Source organism: Myiozetetes cayanensis, unplaced genomic scaffold (assembly GCF_022539395.1).
Source record: "Myiozetetes cayanensis isolate MyiCay16 unplaced genomic scaffold, myiCay2020 scf53, whole genome shotgun sequence".
NCBI lineage: Eukaryota > Metazoa > Chordata > Aves > Passeriformes > Tyrannidae > Myiozetetes > Myiozetetes cayanensis.
The window spans coordinates 378,556-400,568 of NW_026087776.1; the positions used below are offsets into that span (position 1 = coordinate 378,556).

The 22,013-nt window shown below is 66.4% G+C and overlaps 5 protein-coding genes across 6 annotated transcripts; 2 read left to right on the plus strand and 3 right to left on the minus strand.

The window, feature by feature from the left end:
- Positions 1-3: 3 nt before the first annotated feature.
- On the minus strand, positions 4-4,749 carry USP39 (ubiquitin specific peptidase 39). Its single transcript, XM_050334412.1, has 12 exons — positions 4,720-4,749; positions 4,151-4,260; positions 3,952-4,046; positions 3,617-3,753; positions 3,361-3,513; positions 2,642-2,867; positions 2,160-2,237; positions 2,006-2,073; positions 1,257-1,588; positions 533-668; positions 366-452; positions 4-277 (listed from the first exon to the last, which is right to left on the minus strand). The coding sequence occupies exons 1-12, from the start codon at positions 4,747-4,749 to the stop codon at positions 230-232; spliced, it is 1,500 nt and encodes a 499-aa protein (XP_050190369.1). The 3' UTR covers positions 4-229.
- A 400-nt stretch (positions 4,750-5,149) lies between these two features.
- Positions 5,150-6,744, plus strand: CUNH2orf68 (chromosome unknown C2orf68 homolog). Its single transcript, XM_050334432.1, is given in 6 exon segments — positions 5,150-5,250; positions 5,323-5,375; positions 5,378-5,437; positions 5,930-5,958; positions 5,961-6,068; positions 6,539-6,744. Coding segments are annotated over 6 exon segments (474 nt in total). The 3' UTR covers positions 6,662-6,744.
- An 829-nt stretch (positions 6,745-7,573) lies between these two features.
- LOC126650001 (vesicle-associated membrane protein 5-like) lies at positions 7,574-10,427 on the minus strand. Its single transcript, XM_050334440.1, is given in 4 exon segments — positions 7,574-8,780; positions 8,782-8,976; positions 9,337-9,468; positions 10,302-10,427. Coding segments are annotated over 4 exon segments (417 nt in total). The 5' UTR covers positions 10,305-10,427; the 3' UTR covers positions 7,574-8,693.
- Positions 10,428-11,219: 792 nt separating this feature from the next.
- On the minus strand, positions 11,220-13,274 carry VAMP8 (vesicle associated membrane protein 8). The gene is made up of 3 exons (XM_050334427.1): positions 13,227-13,274; positions 12,243-12,431; positions 11,220-11,422 (listed from the first exon to the last, which is right to left on the minus strand). Exons 1-3 carry the CDS (start codon positions 13,227-13,229, stop codon positions 11,246-11,248), a joined length of 369 nt encoding a protein of 122 aa, XP_050190384.1. The 5' UTR covers positions 13,230-13,274; the 3' UTR covers positions 11,220-11,245.
- A 586-nt stretch (positions 13,275-13,860) lies between these two features.
- Positions 13,861-21,748, plus strand: GGCX (gamma-glutamyl carboxylase). 2 transcript variants are annotated; one of them, XM_050334430.1, is made up of 14 exons: positions 13,861-14,032; positions 14,667-14,825; positions 15,359-15,524; positions 15,839-15,917; positions 15,995-16,101; positions 16,486-16,649; positions 17,269-17,528; positions 18,437-18,568; positions 19,132-19,283; positions 19,493-19,662; positions 19,950-20,080; positions 20,154-20,301; positions 21,288-21,477; positions 21,554-21,748. In XM_050334430.1, the coding sequence occupies exons 1-14, from the start codon at positions 13,981-13,983 to the stop codon at positions 21,711-21,713; spliced, it is 2,070 nt and encodes a 689-aa protein (XP_050190387.1). In that variant the 5' UTR covers positions 13,861-13,980; the 3' UTR covers positions 21,714-21,748. The 2 variants fall into 2 exon arrangements, with proteins under 2 accessions (XP_050190387.1, XP_050190386.1); XM_050334429.1 differs by having other exon boundaries at positions 13,977-14,032; positions 14,667-14,743.
- The last annotated feature ends 265 nt before the right edge of the window (positions 21,749-22,013 follow it).

Sequence of the window (22,013 nt, forward strand, 5' to 3'; positions counted from 1 at the left end):
GAATTACAAAAATAAGTGGGTGGCATTTATTTGGGGTGGGGAGAGACACAGCGGGGGGGGGAGTTGGGGTGTCCCCAGAGGGGTTATGGGTGATCCCAAGGGGCTCAAGGTGTCCCCAAGGGGCTCGGGGTGTCCCCAGAAGGGTCTCTAGGTCTCCACAAGGGACCGGGAGTGACCCCAAGGGGGTCTCTAGGTGGTCCCAAGGGGGCTGGGGGTGTCCCTGGGGGTCTCAGGCCCCTTGTTGGTTTGTCTCATCCTCCTCACGCCGCTTCCAGATCTGTGGGAGATGGGGAGGGAGGGTCAGGGCACCTTCTGGGGTGCCAGGGGACACTCTGGGGGTGCCAGCTGCCCCCTGCCCCCCTCACCTGGATGTAGGCCTCGGACAGGGTGATCATCTGCGGCAGGATGTCGGTCACCTGCAGGTCCTGCAGCTCGTACCACTTCCCTGTGCCCTGCCGGGACCAGGAGGGGACAGGGTGAGCCAGGGGGTTGCTGAGGGCCCCCCAATGCCCCCTGGGGGGGGGACACTCACGTGGTGGAGGACGTGGATGCGGTAGGAGCCCTCCGAGGGCTTCCCGTCGTGCACGATGTTGGCGATGAGGTCGTAGGTGGTGTGCGCGTGCGCCGCCTGCACCTCCTCCGACAGGTACTCCCGCAGGTCCACGTTCCTGGGCACCCCACGCGCCTCAGGGGGGCAGGGGAGCACCCACAGGCCCCTCCAGATGCCTCCAAACCCCCTCCAGATGCAGGGACAACCCCCTCCCCAGATGCCCCCAAACCCCTTCTTGATGCCTCCCCCACCCTCCCCAGGTGAAATCAACTCCCCCCAGATGTTCTCAAACCCTTCCTCGATACCCACAGAACCCCCCAAGATGCCCATGAACCACTCCCAGATGCCTACAACCCCCACTGACACCCACAAACCTTCTCCAGGCCCCTTCAAACGCCCTCCCACATGCCTTTACTATCTCCTAGGTACACTAGAACCCTCCCCTGGACACCTTCAAACATCCCCCACGTGCCCCAAATACCCTCCAAAGTGGTTTTAAACCCTATCAGGTGCTCCCAACCCTTCCCCAGGTGCCTTCAAAGCCCCTTCAGGTGATTTCAAACGCTAAACCCTCTCCTGGATGCTTTCAACTCCTCTTAGATACCTACAACCCCCTCCACGTACCCACAGCCATCCCTAGACATCATCAACGCCCCCAGTCTCCTCCTGGATTCTTTAACTCCCCTCCCCGGCCCGCCAGGCTCACGTGATGGGGAAGTTGACGATGGTGGGGTTCTTCTCCACGAAGAAGTTGTTCTTGGTGAAGCGCTTGATGCAGAAGATGAGGTAGGGGGGCAGGCGGGTCAGCTGGAAGCGCTTCAGGAAGTTCTCCTTGTAGGTCTTGTACTCCTTCTCGGTGCTGCCGTTGAACTTGGCCAGGATGCTGAACAGGGGCACCTGGGGGATGATGAGCTGCTCCTTCTCGTCCTTGTAGAGCGGGGCCGTGGGCAGGTCCAGGGTCAGGTACAGGAAGGTGGACTCCACCATGCGCTCCTGGTACTCGCTGTTCTGCAGCAGCTGCGCCTTCTCCTCTGCTGGCTGGGGGGTGGGACCCGAGGGTGACACCCCTGTGGGACCCCAACACCCTCCACCGGACCCTGACACCCTCCATTGGACCATATCACCCCCCATTCTACCCTGCTAACCCCCCACGGTACCCCACCACCCCGCTGGACCCCGATACCTGCCATTTGACCCCGACACCCCCAGCTGCACCTCACCACCCCTTGTTTGACCCCAGCACACCCCACCATATCCCACTGTACCCCAACACCCTCTCCCAGACCTCCCCATGGCCTCACCCCCCATTTGAACTCATCACCTCCCACTGTACCCCAACACCCCTGTGTGACCCCAACCCCTCCCACTGTACCCCAACACCCTGTGTGACCCCAACCCCTCCACTGTACCCCAACACCCTGTGTGACCCCAACCCCCTGTTCCCCCTGGCCCCACCAGGTCGGGGTGTGGCAGTTTCTTGGTGAAGATGCGCATGGAGCCCTGGAACACGTCGGTGACGATGGCTGTGGGGACAGGGGGGGCTCAGTGTGGACCAGGGGGGCAGTAATCCCCCCTGGATCCCTCAAAATCTCCCCCCACCACCACTCACTCTTCTTCTTCCTCTTGGTGCCGCCCAGCGCCGCGTGCAGAGCGTTCAGGAACCAGGACAGGAATTCCACCCCGTCCCCTGCAATGGGGACATGGCAGGGCTGGAGCCAGAGCTGACCCCAGATCCTGCTCTGCCTCACCCAGCACTGTCCCTCACACATCCTGCTGTTCCCTCAAATCCAGCCTGGCCTCCCAAATCCAGAAAGCCCTGGGTCCAGCACTGCCCCCCCAAATCCAGAGCATCCCAGGTCCAGAACTACCTCTCAAATCCAGTGTTGTCCCCCAGGCCCAGCACTGCACCCCGAGTGCAGAGACCCCCAAATCCACAGCTCCCTGGGTCCAGCTCTGCCACCCAAACCCCACATTCCTCCCCAGATCCAGCACTGCCCCTAAATTTCAGCCCCGCTCCCCAAATCCAGACCCCTCAAACCCAACTCTGCCCCCCTTCCCCCAAGTCCCAGCCCTGGCTCCCCCCAACCCCACCCTGCTTGGTGATCTGGAAGTTCTTCTTGCTGCAGAGCACCACGGCCTGGAGCATCTCGTGGGGGGACACGTGAGCCTTGAAGTTCCTGGGGTTCCAGAGCTTCCTCATGAGCTCCCCGAAGCGCTGCACCAGCAGGAACATGATGTCCCCGGGCGGGCGCTGGATGTGCCGGTAGTTCTCCTCCTCCAGGAAGTAATTCCGCAGGGGGGGCACGTTGGACAGGGCCTGGGGGGCAGCAGGGGGGGGATTCAACCCCTGGGACCCCCAGAGAGGGGATCTGGGAGGGTTCTGGAGGGCTTCTGAGGGCTACACCCCCACCAGATGTAGAGCCCATGGGGTAGGAGGTGGGATTCATCCCTGAGCAGGGATTTAGGGGTTACGGGGGGCTCTCACCCCAAAACAAGCCTGCATGCCCCCTGTGTGTAAAGCCTACGAGGCAAGAGGTGGGATTCATCCTCAGAACTTCCATCTGGAGCTGGACTATGCAGGACTTTCATGCCAAAACAAAACCCATACCTCCAAGCTGTAAAACCCGTGGGAAAAAATGTGGGATTCTCCCTGAGACCCCCCGAGAGGGGCTTTGCTGGGGGCTCACCCCAAACAAAGCCTGTACACCCCCACAGCCTATCTGCCGTAGGAAAGGTGGGACTCGATCCCACGAGCCCCCCAGTGGGTTTTGGGGGGTTCTGCGATGTTTCCCAGCCTGTCCCCCTATGACCTGCAGCACGGCGTTGGCGTAGTCGTTGGCCTTGATGTTGTTGAGCCCCACGATGCCAGGCAGGTACGTGGTGCCATCGTAGGCCCGGGACAGCTTGGCCTGTTTGTCCAGGTGGGCGATGTGCTGGGCTGTGAAGGTGGGCTTGAGCACGTACTGCGGGGAGAGGGACCCCTCAGAACGGGGGGGACCCACACCTGACCCCCTAGAAAGGGGGGACCCACACCTGAACCCCCAGACCCCAACGCTGCCCCCGCACCGTGATGTCCTCGAGGGAGGAGTCGATGATCTCGTAGTTGTCGGGCAGGCAGTAGAACTTGAGGGTGTGCAGGTTGAGGAACACGTGGTGGCTCAGCTGCACGCTGTGGATGTAGGCGTGGGACTTCAGCCCGCGGCCTGCGGGGACAGGGGGGACACCACGGGCTCGGGGGGGGACAAGAAAGGGACACCCCCAGCACCACCTCCATCCCTGCATGCCCCTGTCCCCCTCAGCACCCCAGTCCCTGGGTGTCCCTGCTGTCCCCTTGCTCCCCCTGCAGCCCCCAGGTGTCCCTGCTGTCCCCATGTCCCCCCCAGCACCGGGGCAGGGCTCACCCTGGAAGTACTTCCCACAGACCAGGCAGGCGTAGACGTTGATGTGGGACAGGGAGATGGAGCAGAGCTTCTCGAAGTCGAAGTCCAGGACGCTCCTGGGGAGGGTCACAGGGCTGTAAGGGGGGCTGTGGGAACCCCCAGGGACAGGGGCACCCCCAGGAAGGACAGGGGGAGCCCCCCGAAGCCCCTCATCACCCACTTGTTGATGGTGTCCAGGTAGGGGCAGTGGCGGCTCCGCTGGTCCTCGGGGTCGAAGCGGCCGTAGCGCACTGGGGAGGCAAGGGAGGTGTTAGAGGGGGGCACAGGGCCCTGACAGCATCAGGGTAATGCCCCCCTCGTTACAGACCCCTGGGGCTGAGCCCCAGCTTCCCCCAGTGCCTCCAACCACCCCCAGAGTGAGCCCCTGAGTCCCCTCGGGAAACCCTGGTGTGTCCTGCCCCACATTGTCCCCTCCAACACCCCACTCCCACCCTGGCATGTCCCCTCCATCCCTTCATTCCCCGCCCCTCCCACCCCCGGGTGCCTCCCCTACACCCCAGGGTGTCCCCTGACACACCCCAGGGTGTCCATCCCCCAGTGCCCCCTCGCCAGACACCCCAATCCACCCCCGTGGCACCGTCCTGCCTCCCAACCCAGTGTCCCCGGGACAACCCCTGTCCCTCAGTCCCCCCAGTCCCCTCCACCCCGTGCCCTCCCCGCACTCCCAGTGCGGCCCCCTCAGCCCCCACTGCCGCCGTGTCCCCCGGTTCACCCCCCGTTCCCACCGGCGGGCTTCGGGCTCAGGGTCGGAGTCTCCATCGGGCTCCTGCCTCGCTTCACCCGCACGGGCGCGGCGGGGGCGGCCCCGATCCTGTCCCGGAGGCGGCGGCGCCGCCGGTGCCCGGTTCCCGCTTGACGCGCGCGAGGTCCACGGGCAGCGCCGCCGCCCCCGCCGCGCCCCTCCGCGCCCGGTCGCGCTCGGGGTCCCGCCGCTCCCGCCCCTTCTCCCCCTCAGGGTCGCGGCGGCCCCGGCCGGGCCCGCGCGGGTCCCGCTCCCGCTCCCGCCGCCCGCGGCTCGACATGGCGGCGGCGGCGCGGCCACTGCGCATGCGCGGGGATGGGGAGCGCCGTGCGCGCGCTCGGCTGAAGGGGCGGGGCTCTTAGCGGCGCCGCGGCCCCGGAACCGACACTGGGACCGACTCCCTTCCCGGGAACCGGGATGGAGGCGGCCCCGGCCCCGGGCTGGCGCTGCCGGCCGGGCGGGCGGCTCGACATGAGCCACGGCTTCGTGCGGCACATCCGCCGCAACCAGCTCGCCAGGTAACACCACCGTTCCCCACCCGGCGGCTCCGCGCCCCTCCCGCCGGCCCCGGTAACCGGCTGCCGCCGCAGGGACGCGTACGACCGCGCCGTGCGGCAGGCGCGGGCCGGGCCTGCACTCCGCCTCACCCTCACCCCGCCCGGCCCCGCCGGCCCGACCAGCAGGTGTACCGGCCCCGCGGCTGCGGTGAGCGGGGCACGGCGGGAGGGATGGGGGACCGGGCGATCCGGGGGGGATGAGGGCGAGGGCACCCCTGGGGGCTGGGGGTCACCAAGGTGCGGGGACACCGGGTGGGATCCCGGGAGATGGGTGGGGAAGGGGTGGCATCCTCGGTGCTGGAGACATCCAGGGGTGGCAGTGATGGGGGCAGCCCTGGGTGGGGAGGGGGATCCAGCGGGGACTGGGGATTGAGGGGGCACTGGGAGGGGGTCAGGGGTGGGGAGCGCCCGTGGTGGTGACAGGAATGGGGGCACCAAGGGGTGGGGAGGGCAGGGACAAGGGGGAGCATCCAGGAGATGGGTGGGGAATGGGGGCACCCTGGGTGGGCTGGAGGTGGGAGGGGGCACTCAAGGGTGGAGGGGTCGGGGGACACCCCAGGTGTGTTTTGGGGCACTGAGGGGGTGCTGGGTTAGGGCACCCTGGGGGTCTCACAGCCCCCTGAGGGTGCAGGTGCCACAGGGGGTCCTGGGGGCGATGCCAGCGTGGGCCCCCGCCCGGCGACCCCGTGGGGCCCCCCCGACCCTCCCGGGGGCCGTGGCTCTTCTGCCTCGAGTACGAGGGGGACGACGGGACGGTCACGGCCGTGATCGTGCACCAGGTGGGACCCCGGGGCGGGGGCACGGGGCACTGGGGGAGTTCTGTGGGGCAGGGTTGGGGTGCGGGGGGTGTCAGTGGCACAGGGGTGCTACCATGGGTAGAGGGGGTGCCGTGGGGCGCAGTGGGTACCCATTGGGTGGCTGGGGGGTCCCGTGGGGTCGGAGGTGCTGCTGTGGGACAGGGGGGGTGCCACAGGGTCGGGATGCTGCGAGTGGGAGGTGCTGTGGGGCGGGGGTGCCCATTGAGTGGGGGGGTCCCGCGGGGCAGCGGGGTGGCTCTGTGGGACAGGGGGTGCCCACTGAGTGGGGGGGTCCCGTGGGGCAGCGGGGTGGCTCTGTGGGACAGGGGGTGCCCACTGAGTGGGGGGGTCCCGTGGGGCAGTGGGGTGGCTCTGTGGGACAGGGGGTGGTGCTGTGGGTGCCCCGGGGGTCCCGGGGTGCCGTGGCCCCAGCGGTGCCGTGTCCCCCCCAGGGGGACAGCGCGGAGGAGGTGACACGCCGGGTGTGCGCCCGCAGCCCCCTGGAGCCCCCCCTGCGCAGGGCCCTGTGCCAGCGTGTGCAGGATGAGCTCAGCAAGCGCCGGGGCACGGGCTGACACTGCCACACCCCCCCGGGGGACACGGGCACCCCCCCCGGACGGTGCCACCCCCGCCGGTGTCAATAAAGGTGCTGCGAGGCTCCGGTGTCTGTCGCTGTAGGGGAAACTGGGGCGGGGGGACACTCGGGAGGGGGGAGGGCTCCTGGGGACCCCCGCGTGTCATCCCCCTCAGAGTCCCCTGCCAGAGTGTCCCTGTGCAGGTGACAATGGTGCCATGTCCCCCAAACCCTCTGTCCCCTCCCCAGTGCCATTGTTTGCCCAGGGACGCCCTTGTCCCCTCCATTGGGTCCCCTCCTCGGTGTCATCGTTGTCACCAGGGACCCCTCTGGGGGGCCACAGCCCCTTCCTGCCCCCTGGCCCAGGGTGTCCCTGGGGTGGATGCCACTGGTGTGTTATTGTAGGGTCTCCCCAGGGTGGGTTGTGGTGTTTATTTATTGTAGGGTCTCCCCAGAGATCATATTTGTTATTGTAGGGTCTCCCAGAAATAGATGCTAGTGTTCATTAATTGTAGGGTCTCCCTGGAGGAGCTGGCCCATTTGTTATTGTAGGGTTTTCACAGAGACCACCCCACAGTTTTGGTATTGTAGGATTTCTCAAGAGAAGACACAAGGAGTTATTATTGTAGGGCCCACCTTAAGCAGGTTTTGGTGCTTATTTACTGTAGGATTCATTTGCTATTTTAGGGTCTCCCTGAAGATCACCTTGCTGGTTTGTTATTGTAGGGTCTCCACAAAGCAGATCCTGGCGCTTATTTATCATAGGATCTCTTTGTTATTGTAGGGTCTACCCTGAGCAAATCCCACTGGCTTGTTACTGGAGGGTGTCCCCAAACAATTCTTGGTGCTTGCATATCACAGGATCTCCCCAGAGGGGTTTGGCACACTTGCTATTATAGGGTCCCCCCCCAAAGCAGATCCTGGTGTTTATTTATTGTAGGGTCTTCCTGGAGCTGAACTTACAGGTTTGTTATTATAGGGTCTCTGAGAAACAGATTGTGGAGTTTATTTATTGCAGTTTCTCTGTTGTCATAGGCCCTCCCTAAACAATTCCTTGTGTTTATTTATCGTAGGGTCTCCCCCAAGTGGGTCCAGCATGTTTGTTGTTGTAGGGTCACCAACCTGCTAGTTTGTTACTGTAGGGTCTCTCCAAATAAATCCTGGTGGTTATTTATTGTAGGGTCTCTCTAAAGTAGATCCCATGGGTTTGTTATTGCGGGGTCTACCCCAAATCAATCCCCCTTATTTGTCATTGTGGGGTTTCCCCAAACACATCCCAGTGTTGATTGATTGTAGGGTCTTCCTGGAGATCACCCCACTGCTTTTATTGTAGGGTCACCCCAGAGGGGGTCCAGCATGTTTGTTGTTGTAGGGTCTCTCCAAAGGAGTCCTGGTGTTTATTTATTGTAGGGTGTCTCCAGAACTCATCCTGCTGATTTGTTATTCTAGGGTATCTACAAAGCAGAATCTGGAGCTTTTGTTATTATAGGGTCTCCCTAAAACGGATCCAGGTTATTTATTTATTGTAGGGTGTCCCTGAAGTTCGTTCTCCTGGTTTGTGACTGTAGAGTCTCCCCAGACAAGTCTTGGTGCTTGTTTATTGTAGGGTCTCCCCAGAGTGGGTCCAGCATGTTCATTGTCGTAAGGTCTCCCTGGAGCTCATCCTGCCGCTCCGTTATTGTAGGGTCTCCCCAAATCATGTGCTGCTGCTGATTTATCATAGGGTCTCCCTGAAGTGGGTCCTGCTGGTTTGTTATTGTAGGGTCTCCCCAAAGAGCTGCTGGTGTTTATTACAGGCTCTCCCTTGAGTGGCTCCCGCTCTTCTCTTCTTGTACAGTTTCTCCAAAGAAGGTCTGGCACGTTTGTTATTGTAGGGTCTCTCCAAAGCAGATCCGGGTGTGTATTTATTGTAGGGTCTCCCCAGAGCTCATCCTGCGGGTTTGTTAATGTCGGGTCTCCCCGAGTGAGATCCTGGTGCTTATTTATTGTAGGGTCTCCCTGAAGATCATCCCACTGGTTTGTTATGGTAGGGTCTACCCAAACAAGTCCTGCTGTTTATTTATCATGCCCTTCCCCCCCCGTGTCTCTGTTGTCAAAGGGGCTCCACGGTGCTGGGGGGGGCTCAGTCCGTGCCTGTGGGGTGGGGACAGTGGCAGTGGCTGGGGGTGACTGTGCCAGGGCCAGTGCCAGGCCCAGGCCCAGGAGGAGGAGGAGGAGGACGAAGAGGCCGAGGCCGAGGGCCACCAGGAGCCACCGGCGCTGTCCCCGGCGCTGTCGCTGCGTCACCGCCCGAGTGCTGCGGGTGAAGGCCTCGCTCTGCAGTGGGACACGGGGGGCTACAGGGGACAGCCCACGTACAGCCCCTGCATGGCCCTGTGTCCCCTCCCCAGGGCTCTACAGCCCTATAATACCCCCCAGGGCTCTGTGTGTCCCCCTCAGGCCGTGTGTCCCCATAGTGTCCCCCAGGGCTCTGTGTGTCCCCTCCCAGGGCCATATGTCTCTGTAGTGCCACCCCCGTCCCTGTGTCCCCGGGGGTCCCAAGCCCGGGTCTGCAGCCACTCCAGGTGTCCCAGTAGTGCCACCACCCCCGGCCACGTGTGTCCCCAGATCTGTGTGTCCCTGTGGTGCCACCCCCCCTCCCTGGCCGTGCATCCCCGCCCGTCCCCGCGGTCCCACCGCCTGTCGCAGGTCCTGGGCCCGGCTCTGCAGCCGCTCCAGGTGCCCTTCCCGCTCCATCGCCCGCTCCACGTTCTGCCGCATCAGCTCCGTCACCTCCTCCGCCTGGCGCTGGCACCGCGCCAGCCCCGCCTGGGAACACAGGGGACATGGGGGGACACCGAGGGGACACGGGGCGAGACGCTGTGAGAACGCTGAGGGTGGGGGCACCCGCAGGGACGGGGGACCGTGGGGACACGGAGAGCGTTGGGACACAGGGACCGACCATGGGGATATTGGGACTATGGGGACTGTGGGGTCATGGAGCGCAGGGCCACGGAAATGCCACAGGGACAAGAGGGGAACACCGACGACACGGGCACCATGAGGAAGGGGGACTGACTGTGGGGACCGTGGGGACGTGAGGATCATGGGGACACTGGCAATCCGGGGACAAAGGGTGACCAGGGGTCACAGGGACCGTGGGGACAGGAGCACCCCAGGGAAGGGGCACCACGGGGACCGTGGGGACAAGGACACCGCAGGGAAGAGGCACATTGGGACCGTGGGGACGAGGGCACCGCGGGGACACTGGTACTGCGAGGAGGGGGCACACAGGGACCACGGGGACAGCAAAGCGTGGGGACATGGGCCAAGGACGAGGATCGGGGGGACACGGGCTCTGCGGGGTCGGGGCACACACGGGGACACCGGGATTACCGGGGCTGGAGGGGACGGGGCGCGGCAGGGGACACAGACGACACGGGGGACGGGACACGCAGAGACGGGGGACACGGAAAGTCCCGCGCAGGTCACCCCGAGGGGGGTGGTGACCCTCCCGCCCGCAGGGACAGCTCGGGGGGTCGCACCGGGACCGGCACCGGGAAATTCCGAGCCCGGGGGTCTCCCCAATCCCGGGGGTCTCCCCATCCTGCTCCGCCCTCCGGAAGCGAAAGCGAAAGCGGCGCTGGTGGCCCGGGACTCACCATGGTCCCGGTCCCGGGGGCTCAGTGCGGTCCCGGAGGTCGGTCCCGGTCCCGATGCCGGTGCCCGGGCCGGTCCCGGAGCGCCCGTCCCGTCCCGTGTTCCAGCGGCCGCCCCCGACGGGAGGGACTGAGACTGCCCCCGCCCCCCCTGCCCCGAGTGTCTCCAGATGTCCCCTGGACATCCCGGTCCTCCCCCCAGCTGCGGGGTCCCCTGGGACCCCCCTGTCCCCAGATGTGGGGCCATCAGAGACCCTCCTGTCCCTACAGCCCCCAAGGGCCCCCCATGTCCCCAGAGACCCCCCCATCCCTACAGGCCCCAAATACTGGGGTGTTCCGTGTCCCCAGGGACCCTCATATCCCCAGACATGTGTCCCCCAAGGACCGCCCTGTCCCCCAGAAACGGGTCCCCACAGCCCCCCACATGTTGGTGTCCCCAAGTCCCTGCAGACACAGGGCCACCCATATCCTCCCATGTCCCTGTCCCCCGCCCGTCCCAGCCCCCCCAGGGTGGCAGTGCCACCACCACCACACTGTGCCCTTTGTCCCTCTGTGCCTGGCACCACCCCCACGCCCTGCCATGGCATCTGCTGGCCCCCCCCGCGTCCCCACGCGTGTTCCCCTTGTGACCTGATGTGTGTGTCCCCACTCCTATCCCCACATGTCCCCAGGGCCTGTCCCTCCCCTTGTCCCCCATCTCCTCATGCATATTCCCATGTCCCCCATGTGTCCCCAGTGTCCCCATGTCTGTGTCCCTGTGTCCCCCCATGTCCCCATGTGTCCCTCCATGTCCATCCACCCATGTCCCTGTGTCCCCCCATGTCCCCGTGCCCATCCCCCCGTGTCCATCTGTGTCCCCCCATGTCCGTCTGTCCCCCATGTGTGTCCCCCCACACACACACACACACAGGAGTCCCTGTGTCTTGTCCCCCCATCTGTATTCAGCCTCAGGGTGGCTGTGTCCCCGTGGGACGGTGGCTCTGGGTGGGGATGGTGCCGGTGGCCAGGAGGATGATGATGATGAGGACGATGGCGCCCACGAGGCCGAGGATGATGAGCAGCTTCACGTTCTTCCACCAGTAGCGCCGGGCCATCTTCTGGGACGTGGTGCGGAAGTGCTCTGACTGCGGGGACATGGGGACACCCCTGACGGCCTGGGGACAACTCTGACACCCTGGGGACACCTCTGACACCCTGGGGACACCCCACTGCCACCCTGGGGACATCCCTGACACCCCCAGTGCCACCCTGGGGACACCCGCTGAGACACTGGGGACAGCCCTCACACCCTGAGGACAACCCACTGCCCCCTTGGGGACACCTCTGCCACCCCAGGGACACCTGTGACACCCTGGGGACACAGCTGACACCCTGGGGACCACCCAGTACCACTCTGAGGACACTTGGCTGCCACTCCTGGGACAACACTGCCAACCCGGGGACACCTGGCTACTCTGGAGACACCAACTGCCACACAAGGGACAGCTCTGACCCCTGGGGACACCCCACTGCAACCCTGGGGACATCCCTGACTCCCTGGGGACACCCCATTGCCACCCCAGGGACACCAACTGCAGGCCTGGGGTCCCCCGCTGCCACCTCAGGGACACCTCCTGCCACCCGAGTGTCCCATGCCAACCCACTGGGCACCCTGCAGCCCCCTTGGGGACCTCGTGTGCCCCCCCAGGGTCCCAGCGCCCACCCCAGGGACCCTGTGCCCACCCAGGAGTCCTGTGCCACCTCAGGGGCTTTGTGATCACCTCAGAGACCCTGACGACCCCATGCCCACCCTGGGGTCCCTGTGCCCACCCTGATGACCCTGTTGCCCCACTGGTGACCCCATGCCACCCCATGCCCACCCCAATGACCCCATGCCCACTCCAACGACCCTGTGCCCACCATGGGGTCCCAGTGCCCACCCCAGTGCCCCTGTGCCCCCCTCACAGTGGCCTCCAGGTCCTGGCTCTTGCTGTGCAGCTGCTCCAGGTTCTCCCCCCGTGCCAGGATCCGCTCCACGTTCTGGGTCATGATGGTGGTGACCCCCTGCACCTCCCTCTGCAGCGCCCGCACGCGCCCGTCCCCCGTCGTGGCATCTGCCGGGTCCACCCCAGGGACCCCCGCCGGGACCCCCGCCTGCAGCACGGGGCAGGGCTTAGGGGCACTCCCAGCAGTACCCTGGGCACCCACCACCCCTCCATGGGCACCCCCCGAGCACCCACACCCATCCCAGACACCCCCAGGCACCCCAAGCACCCGCCGAGCCCTGCTGGGACACCCCAGGCACCCCCAGCTCCCTGTATGTACCCTGGGCACTCCCCGGGCCCCATAGGTGCCCTGAGCACCCTGCAAGTGCCCCACGTTCAACCCAAGCACCCCCAGGCACTTCCCTAGGCACCCTATGGGTTCCCCGGGCACCCCCCAGCACCCTCTAGGCACCCCAGACACCCACACACCCCCCAGAGGAACCCCTAAGCATTCTATGGGCACCCCAAAGCACCCTGGGCACTTCCTCAAGCACCTCACGGACACCCCAGACCCCCACACACCCCGGAACCCCCAGAGGGACCCCCAAGCACCCTGTGGGTACCCCGGGCACCCCTCACACCGCATAGGCACCCCCCTGGCACCCCACGTACACTCCATATGCCCCCAGTATCCACGTCGATCACCCCACAGGCACTTCCCCCAGTACCCCACAGGCACTCTTGGCAGCCCGTGTGTACCCCAGACCCCCGCACGCACCCCGGATACCCCACAGGGACCCTCCAGAGGGACCCCCAAGCACCCTATGGGCACCCCGGACACCCCCCCCCTCCACAGACACCCCCAAACCCCCTGAACACCCCAGGGGCTGCCCTGCGGACCCCCTGACCGCCCCTGCCCAGCCCGGCGCCCCCGAGGGACCCCTGCCGGTGTCCCCGGCCCCACCATGGCCGGTCCGGTCCTGCCTCGCTCCCACCGCCTGCCCGGGGCTTCCGGGAGCAGCGGCACTGCTGGGACGGGGCGGACCGGGGGCGGGCCGGGGCAGGGCGGGTCGGGGCGGGGGCGCCGGGCTGGGGGCGGAGCGGGGGCGCGGCGGGTCGGGGTGCCGGGGCTGGGAGGATGTTGCGGGGGTGGTCGCGGAGGGCCGGGGCGGGGGTCTCGGCGGGGCGGGGGGCCGGGGCTGGGCGGGATCTTGGGGCGGCCGGGCGGTGCCGCGGCCGAGGGGGAGCTGTGAGGTGGTCGGAGGTCCGGGGGTCCTGGCTCGGGGTCCTGGCTCGGGGTCCCGGCTCGGGGTCCCGGGGCAGGGCGGGGGCGGGGTTAGGGCGGGGCTAGACGGGGTGTGGACGATTTGCCCCGCCCACCGCATCGCTGATTGGCTGCCGGGGCCATGACGCGCCGTGACGTCGCGGAGGGGCGGGGTCGTGGCGATGGCGGCGGCGGCGGGTGCGGAATCGGGAACGGGGAACCGGGAACGGGGCGGGGGGCGCGGGACCCCCGGGACGGGACCCCTGACCTGTGACCCCCGGCAGGCCCGGCGCGGCGGAGGCGGCCGGAGCGGGGGGAGGCGGCGGCGGCGGCGGGGCCGCCCCCGGGACCCCCCGGCCCTTCCGGGACCCCCGGGACCGGCCCCGGGCTGGCGCGGCGGCTGCTCGGGTTCGAGCTGCGGGACCTGACGCGCTGGCACCGCTTCGTCCGGCTGATGCACCGGCCCCAGGACCCCGCGGCGCTCGGAGCCTTCCGCGCCGCCTTCGGTCAGCGGGGACCGGGGGGGCTCCGGAGGGACCGGGAGAGCTCCGGGATGGGAGCAGCGCGGGGGCTCCGGGGGGCACTGGAGCTCGCGGGCCGCTGAGCGGACGGGGAGAGCGGGGCTGGGGAGCCCGGGGGGTGTTCTGGGGGTCCCGGGACTGGGCGGGACCGGGGATGGCCGGAGGTGCTTCGGGCGGACAAGGAGACTGGGGGCGACCAAGGGGCTCTGGGGGGAACAGGGACTGGGGGAGCTTCAGGGGAGTAACCGGGGGGACAGGGAAACGGGGCTGTGGGGTCCAGACTGGCTTCGAGCGCTGCGGGGCTCGGGGAGGCTGGAGGGGCTGCGGGAAAGACACCGAAACGGGGGCTGGGAGGGGCGGGGGGCGCTCCTGGGGAGCTCCGGGGGGCAGAGAGGCCGGGTCTGGAGGGGCTCAGGGGATCCAGGGTCTCGGGGAGAGGCTCGGGGACTTTGGGAGAGGGATGGCTGGGATCCGGGGGTCCCTGCTGTCCGAGGGGGATGGAGGCGGCCGGGCAGTAACACGTCAGCAGCGGAACAAAGGTTGGGTGGCGGTTTGGGGCCGGAGGGGGGGTCAATGCCCTCCCGGACGGGGGTCACTGACCCCACCCCCCGCCCCCCAGGGCTGCTGATGGCGCTGGACGTGCCGCAGGAGCGGGGGCTGGGCCACCTGGACCAGCGGTACCTGGACGGGCTCGAGGTTTGTCGCTTCCCCCTCCTGCCCTTCCTGCAGCCCCTGCCCCTCGACTGGATGTACCTGCTCTACACCATCATGTTCCTGGGTACGGGCTGGGAGGGACCAGGGAGGGCGGGGACAGGCAGGGATGGCACTGTGGCAGAAATACGGGGGGACGGACACTGGGTGGGAATGGGCGGTGGGATGGACTGGAATGGGCGCTGGGATGGACTGGGAGAGGAACTGGGGGAGGATGGGGACACAGAAGGGGACAGGTAGGGGGGTGGCACTGGGACAGTGTCTGGACCAAGGCACTGAGATGGGCACTGGGGGATGGCACTAGGACAGAAACGAGGGTGGGATGGGGACAGGGACCATGGTGGGGACTGGCACTGGGTGGGAATGGGCACTGGGACTGTGATGGACGGGGAGGGGAGCTCAGGCAGTCTGGGGACAGGCAGAGGGTGGCACCAAGAGGGTTCCCAGGGGGACACAAAATGTGGGGTGCCCACAGGGGCACCAGGCATCGTGTTGGGGTCTGGCACTGGGGTGGGCACTGGACTGGGGGGAGGGCTGGGGACAGGGAGGGGGTGGCACCGGGAGGGGACAGGGCACACACTGAGGGTCCCGTGCCCGCAGGGGCGCTGGGCATCATGTTGGGGTGCTGCTACCGGCTGAGCTGCATCGCCTTCCTGTGCCCGTACTGGTACCTGTTCCTGCTGGACAAAACCTCCTGGAACAACCACTCCTACCTCTACGGGCTGCTGGGCTTCCAGCTGGCACTGCTGGGCGCTGACCGCTACGGGTGGGCGCCCTGGGGAGACGGGGAGGGCTCTGTGGGGCAGCAGGGTGGCTGAACCTGGGTGACACAGGGCCTGGGGTCCCCGTGGGGTGGCAGAGGTTCTGGGGTCTCTGGTGGCTCTGGGATCCCCAGGGGTGGCTCAGGCCGTGGTGTCCACAGTGGGTGGCACAGGACCTGGGGTCTCCCTTGGCACCAGGGTCCCCAGCGGGTGTCCCCGTGGCTCTCTGTCCCTGTGGGGTGGTGGCACTTGTTCCCACAGCTCAGGCAGTGGGGTGACAGTGACCTGGTCCCCCCTCTGTCCCCGTGGGTCCCCCCAGATCCGTGGACGGGCTGTTCCGTCCCCAGAAGCGCAATGCCCATGTCCCGCTGTGGAACTACGCCCTGCTGCGCGCCCAGGTGGGTGCCCCTGCCCCAGGGACCCCCAGAGTCCCCCCTGGGCCCCCCCCTGGACCCTCTGACCCCCTGCCCCCCAGGTGTTCATCGTGTACTTCATCGCGGGGCTGAAGAAGCTGGACGGGGACTGGGTCGGGGGGTTCTCCATGGGCTCCCTCGCCCGGCACTGGCTCTTCTCACCCTTCAGGTGTGGGGGGCACGGGGGGAGCACGGGCAGGGATGGGGGCAGGGGGGGATGAGGAGGGGGATGGGGGTGAGGGAGGTGATGATGGGTCTGGGTTGAGGATGGGACGGGGGACAGGGGCAGGGTGAGGAAGGCGAAGGGGTGAGGATGAGGAGGGTGGTGGGGGGAGGATGAAAGGGTGACAGGTGACAGGCAGGGTGAAGATGAGGAGGGTGAGGGTGTCAAGGTGAGGATGAAGAGGATGTCGGGGTGAGGGTAAGAAGGATGATGTGGAGGGTGAGGGTGTTGGAGTGAGGAAAGGGAGGATGAGGAGGGTGACGGAGTGCTGGGGTGAGGCTGAGGAGGGTGTCGTGCTGAGGCTGACACTGAGGAAGGCTCTGTGGCCAGGCTGGTGCTGTCAGAGGAGCAGACCAGCCTGCTGGTGGTGCACGGAGGGGGGCTGGTGCTCGACCTCTCCGCGGGTTTCCTGCTCTTCTTCGACGCCACGCGGCCCCTCGCCCTCGTCTTCGTCACCTACTTCCACTGCATGAACTCCCAGCTCTTCAGCATTGGTGAGGGGGGCCATGGCATCCTCAGTACCCCCCCTGCACCCCCAGTATCCCCACAGCACCCCCAGTACCCCCTGCACCCCCAGTACCCCCTGCACCCCCAGTACCACCCTTGCACCCCCAGTATCCCCACAGCAGGGCAGGGCCACCCTCCAACCCCCCGAACACCCTGAGCCTGGGCAGGAACACCTTCCCATCCCCCAAAGCACCCCCAACCTGGGCCAAGGACCCCCTGGGCACCCCAAAACACCCCCAGCCTGGGCAGGACACTCCCGAACCCCCATAAATCACCCCCAGCCATGGCAGAGGCACCCAGACATCCCCTAAGTCACCCCAAAACAGGACACACTTTCTCCCCAGACCCCAAATCCCCCCCAGCCATGGGGCACCCCCCACAGGGGCACCCAGACACCCCCTAAGTCAGCCCCCAGCCAGGGCACCCAGCAGAGCACTCTGACCCTGTGCAAGAACCCCCTCTAATTCTGCCCTCTCCCAGACAGGGGGGCACCCCCTCACCCCCCTGTCCCCACAACTCCCTCGAGGTGCAGGGGGAGGTGTCCCTCAGTGCCCCCCTGGCCCCCCGGGGTGCAGGAGGGTCCCTAAATGTCCCCCCCGTCCCCAGGGATGTTCTCCTACACCATGCTGGCCACCAACGGGCTGTTCTGCCGGCCCGAGTGGCCGCGGGCGCTCCTGGCCCGGTGCCCCCCCTGGCTCAGGGGGGTCCTGCCCAGCACGAAGCCCCCCCAGCCCAGCCCCGACTGCCACTACGGGGGCCGGCGGGCGCGGGGGGGCCTTCGGCCTCGCCAGCACTTGGCTGCAGCCTTCACCATCCTCTACGTGCTGGAGCAGCTCTTCCTGCCCTACTCCCACTTCATCACCCCGGTGGGCACCGGGGAGGGGCTGGGGACACGGGGGAGGGGTTGAGGACACGGGGGAGGGGTTGGGGACACCGGGGAGGGGTTGGGGACACGGGGGAGGGGTTGGGGACACCGAGGAGGGGTTGGGGACAGGGGGAAGGTGTGGAGGATGCAAGGAGGGCTCAGGGATCCCGGGGCCTCGGGGTGTAGGGCGTTTTGGGGGAGGTGAGGGAGGTTTTGGGGGACGTGGATGTGGTTTTGGGGGTGTTGGTGGCGTTTTGGGGCTCGTAGGGGACATTTTAGGGGGTGTGAGGGGTATTTGGGGGGATCGGAGTGTTTTTAGAGGACATGGGGGTGTTTTCGGGTATGGCAGGGCATTTTTAAGGACATGGAGGTATTTTTGAGGATATGGGGGTATTTTGGGGGGCATGAGGGACATTTTGGGGCCTGTGGGAGCATTTTTGAGGGATGTGGATGTGTCATTTTGGGGGACCTGGGTATTTTGGGGGACACAGGGGCATTTTTGGGACACGGGGGCTGTTCACTTGGGGCATGTGGGGGTGTTTCTTAGGACATGGGGTTATTTTTGGGTATATGGGGGGTATTTTGAGGGGGGTGAAGTTATTTTTTGGGACATGGGAGATTTTGGAGGACGCAGTGTCTGTTTTTGAGGATGTGGGGGCACATTTGGGGGAGATGGGCATTTGAGGGGTGTGAGGCCGTTTTTGGGAGAGTGGGGGCATTTTGGGGGACACAGAAGGCTGAAAAGACCCTGAGGGCTGGGGGACTCTGGGGCAGGGCATGTGGGGGCACAGGGGCAGGGCTGGGGGCAGGGGGTGGGATGGGGGCAGGGGGTGAGGCCATTGCCAGGAGAGGCAGGAGGGGGATAGAGGGGTCCCTCCCCGTGTGACCACCCCCCCCTGTGTCCCCCAGGGCTACAACAACTGGACCAACGGGCTCTATGGCTACTCCTGGGACATGATGGTCCATTCCCGCTTCCACCAGCACGTCAAGATCACCTACAGGGACGGGCTCACCGGGGAGGTGGGGTACCTGAAACCAGGGGTGAGTGACAGGGGGCACCTGAGACCAGGAGAAGATGGGGAGTGACAGGGGGGCACCTGAGACCAGGGGTGAGTGACAGGGGGGCACCTGAGACCAGGGGTGAGTGACCCCTCACCCAGGGGGCTGCCTGGGACCAGGAGTGAGGGGGGCTCCAGGATGGGAGAGGAGGGACAGGGTGTTGCCAGCTTTGATCAGTCCAAATAAAGTTTTAAGCCAGCACCCCCCCCGTGCCTCAGCCTCCCCCATCCAAACACAGGGACCCCTCCCCGGGACCCCCCCAAGCCTCAGTTTCCCCAGTGCCTGGTTTCCCCTCCATCCCTCATTTCCCCTCCTGTGCCTCCACTTCTCCCACACTCACCCCTTGCCCCCCTGCCCATGAGGGCCCCCCCACACCCACGGGACACCCCACCTGTGCCTCGGTTCCCCCACCCTTCCTTTTCTCCCGGCCGTGTCTCAGTGTCCCCACCTCTCCATTCCCCCTCCCCGTGCCTCAGTTCCCCCCACCCCCAATCCCCCGGCTCCCCGGCCCTCGCAGCGCCCCCAGCCCGCCCCGGGTCCCGCAGGTGTTCACGCAGAGCCGGCGCTGGCGGGACCACGCGGACATGCTCAAGCAGTACTCGTCGTGCCTGAGCCGCCTCCTGCCCCGCTACAACGTGAGCCGGCCCCGCCTCTACTTCGACGTCTGGGTGTCCATCAACGAGCGCTTCCAGCAGAGGTCTGGGGGGACACGCGGGCTTTGGGGGGACGTGGGGGGTGTGGGGGTGTGCATGTCCTGTCCCTGCAGGCCGGGGGACGCACAGGTGTGGGTGCTGCGGTTCCTCCACGCTGGGGGTGTCCCCACTGCAGCCGGGGCTGGTGCGTTGGTCTGGGGGTGCACACGGGATTTGGGGGGTGCCGTGGGGCACTGACACCTCGTCCCCGCAGGCTCGTGGACCCCCGTGTGGACCTGGTGCGCGCCCCCTGGTCCCCGTGGACCCCCACGCCGTGGCTGCTCCCGCTGCTGGTGGATCTGTCGCCGTGGCGGCAGCGGCTGCAGGAGCTGGAGGCGCAGCTGGACGGACACACGGACGCCGTGTTCATCGCCGACTTCCCTGGTGGGGCCTGGGGCTGGGGGACGGGGGATGGGGTGTTCAGGGGGAGTGGGGATTTAGGGTGTCCTGGGGGTCAGGGAACAGAGGGAGGGTTGTGAGGGAACAGGGATTTCAGAGGGGGTGGGCACAGGGTTTGGAGGGGGAAATACAGGCATGGTGGGGTCCCAGGAGTTGGGGTGCAGGGCATGGGGGATCTTGGCGATTTGAGATGGGGGATCAGGGTACAGGGCAGAGGGAGGGGCTCAGGGGGGGTGTGGAGTACAGCCCCCCCCCCACCCCGTGTGTTCCAGGCCTGCACCTGGAGAATTTCGTGAGCGAGGACCTGGGGAACACGAGCCTGCGGGTGCTGCGGGGGCAGGTGCTGGTGGAGCTGGTGGAGCAGCAGCAGAACCACTCGCTCAAGGAGGGCCAGGGGATGCAGGTGAGGCCTGGGGGGGGGACCCCAGGGGGTTTGGGGGTGCCCGGGGGTGCTGACACCCCCCACCCCTCCCCAGCTGCCAGCAGGGCAGTACCACAAGGTGCACACGGTGTCCCCGGAGCCCTCGTGTTACATGTACCTGTACGTGAACACCACGGCCCTGCAGCTGGAGCGGAACCTGACGCGGCTGCGGGAGCTGCGGGACCGCGTGCGCAACGGCACCGGTGAGGGACCCCCGCCTGGACACTCACCCCTGAGGAACCCAGAGCCTGGGCACTCACCCCTGGGATCCCAGAGCCTGGGCACTCACCCCTGGGACCCCCAACCCTGGGCACTCACCCCTGAGGAACCCAGAGCCTGGGCACTCACCCCTGGGATCCCAGAGCCTGGGCACTCACCCCTGGGACCCCCAACCCTCAGCATGTCACCCCTGGGACCCCAAAGTCCCTGATGCCTCCCCATGGAAATCCCCAAACCCCTGAGCATCTCACCCTCTGGGGGGCACTCAGAGTGGGGAGATCACAGGAACCCCCCAGTCCCTGGCAGTGCTGAGCAAAGGGAAGACACACAACTTTCCCGCCCCCCAAATTCCTGTCAGTTCACTCCCTGGGGTCACAGGGACCCCAAAAACCCCATAGCCTCCCATGCTGGGTAGCACCAGGGGCATGGGGACCCCAAAATCCCTGTCACCTCACCCTCATGGGGGGCACCCAGATGTGGGGGGGACTGTGGGGACCCCAAAAGCTCCATCACCTCAGCCCCCGTTGAGCTGAGGGAGATCATGGAGGGCCTCCATTCCCTGTCACTGGGGTGTGGGGGACCACAGGGCCCCCCAGATTCCTGTCATCTCCTGCCCTGGTGATCCCTGGGGTGGTGGGATCATAGAGACCCCCAATCCCTGTCCGTGGGGTGGGGAAATCATGGCAACCCCCCAAATTCCATCACCAGGCTGGGGAGGATCACAGGTACCCCCAGTTCCCACCACCAGGCTGGGGGGATAATGGAGACCCCCAAAATCCCTGTCAGTGGCCTGGGGGATCAGGGGTGGGGATCATGGGGACCCCCACCCCTGTCACTGGGGATGGGAGATCATGGCACCCCCCCCCTTCCCTGTCACCGTGCCAGGGGGATTATGGAACACCCCAAATCCCTGTCAGCGGGCTGGGGGATCACAGGAACCCCAAAATCACCTCACTCCTCCCTCCCCCAGAGCAGTCCCCGCTGCCCCCCGAGCTGAGGCCCATCCTGGGGGAGCCGCCGCCCGCGGGGGTCCCGCTGGACCCGCTGGTGTCGCTGTTCCTGCGGCGGGAGCAGCGGGAGCAGCGGCGGGAGCGGGAATCCAGCCCGGCCCAGCGGCTGTGGCGCTTCCTCCGCAGGAAGTTCTTCCTCTTCCGCCGCAGGTGAGCACCCCTTTCACCCCCCTTTCACCCCCCTTTTCCCCCCGTGCTGACCCCCGCGCTGACCCTGTGCCCGCAGCGCGCTGATGACCCTGATCGCCCTGCGGAACCTGGCCCTGGGCCGCCCGGGCCCCGAGCGCCTGGCACAGGAGGTGGCCTTCGCCAGCTGGCGCGGCGAGGAGGAGGAGGGGGCTCGCACCGAGGGCGAGGGAGCAGCCCGGGGGGGCCCCGAGCTCTGAGCACCCACAATAAACCCTGTTTTTTTAAGCTGAAAGTCCTCCCGTTCCTCAGTTTCTCATGGTATTCCTGTTTCTCCCCTCGCCTGTGGGTTCCCCCTCCATAAAACCCCCTTTCCCTCCATCCCATCCCTCAGTTCCCCCCGAACCCATTTCCCCCACGCCCCAGCTCCCCCCATTCCACTCATCCCTCTCTACCCCAGTTTTCCCTGTGCCTCAGTCTCCTCATCCCCCACTTTCCCCTGCACCCCCTTCCCTCCCTGCCTGGTTCTCCCAATACTCATTTCCCCTCAGTACTTCCAT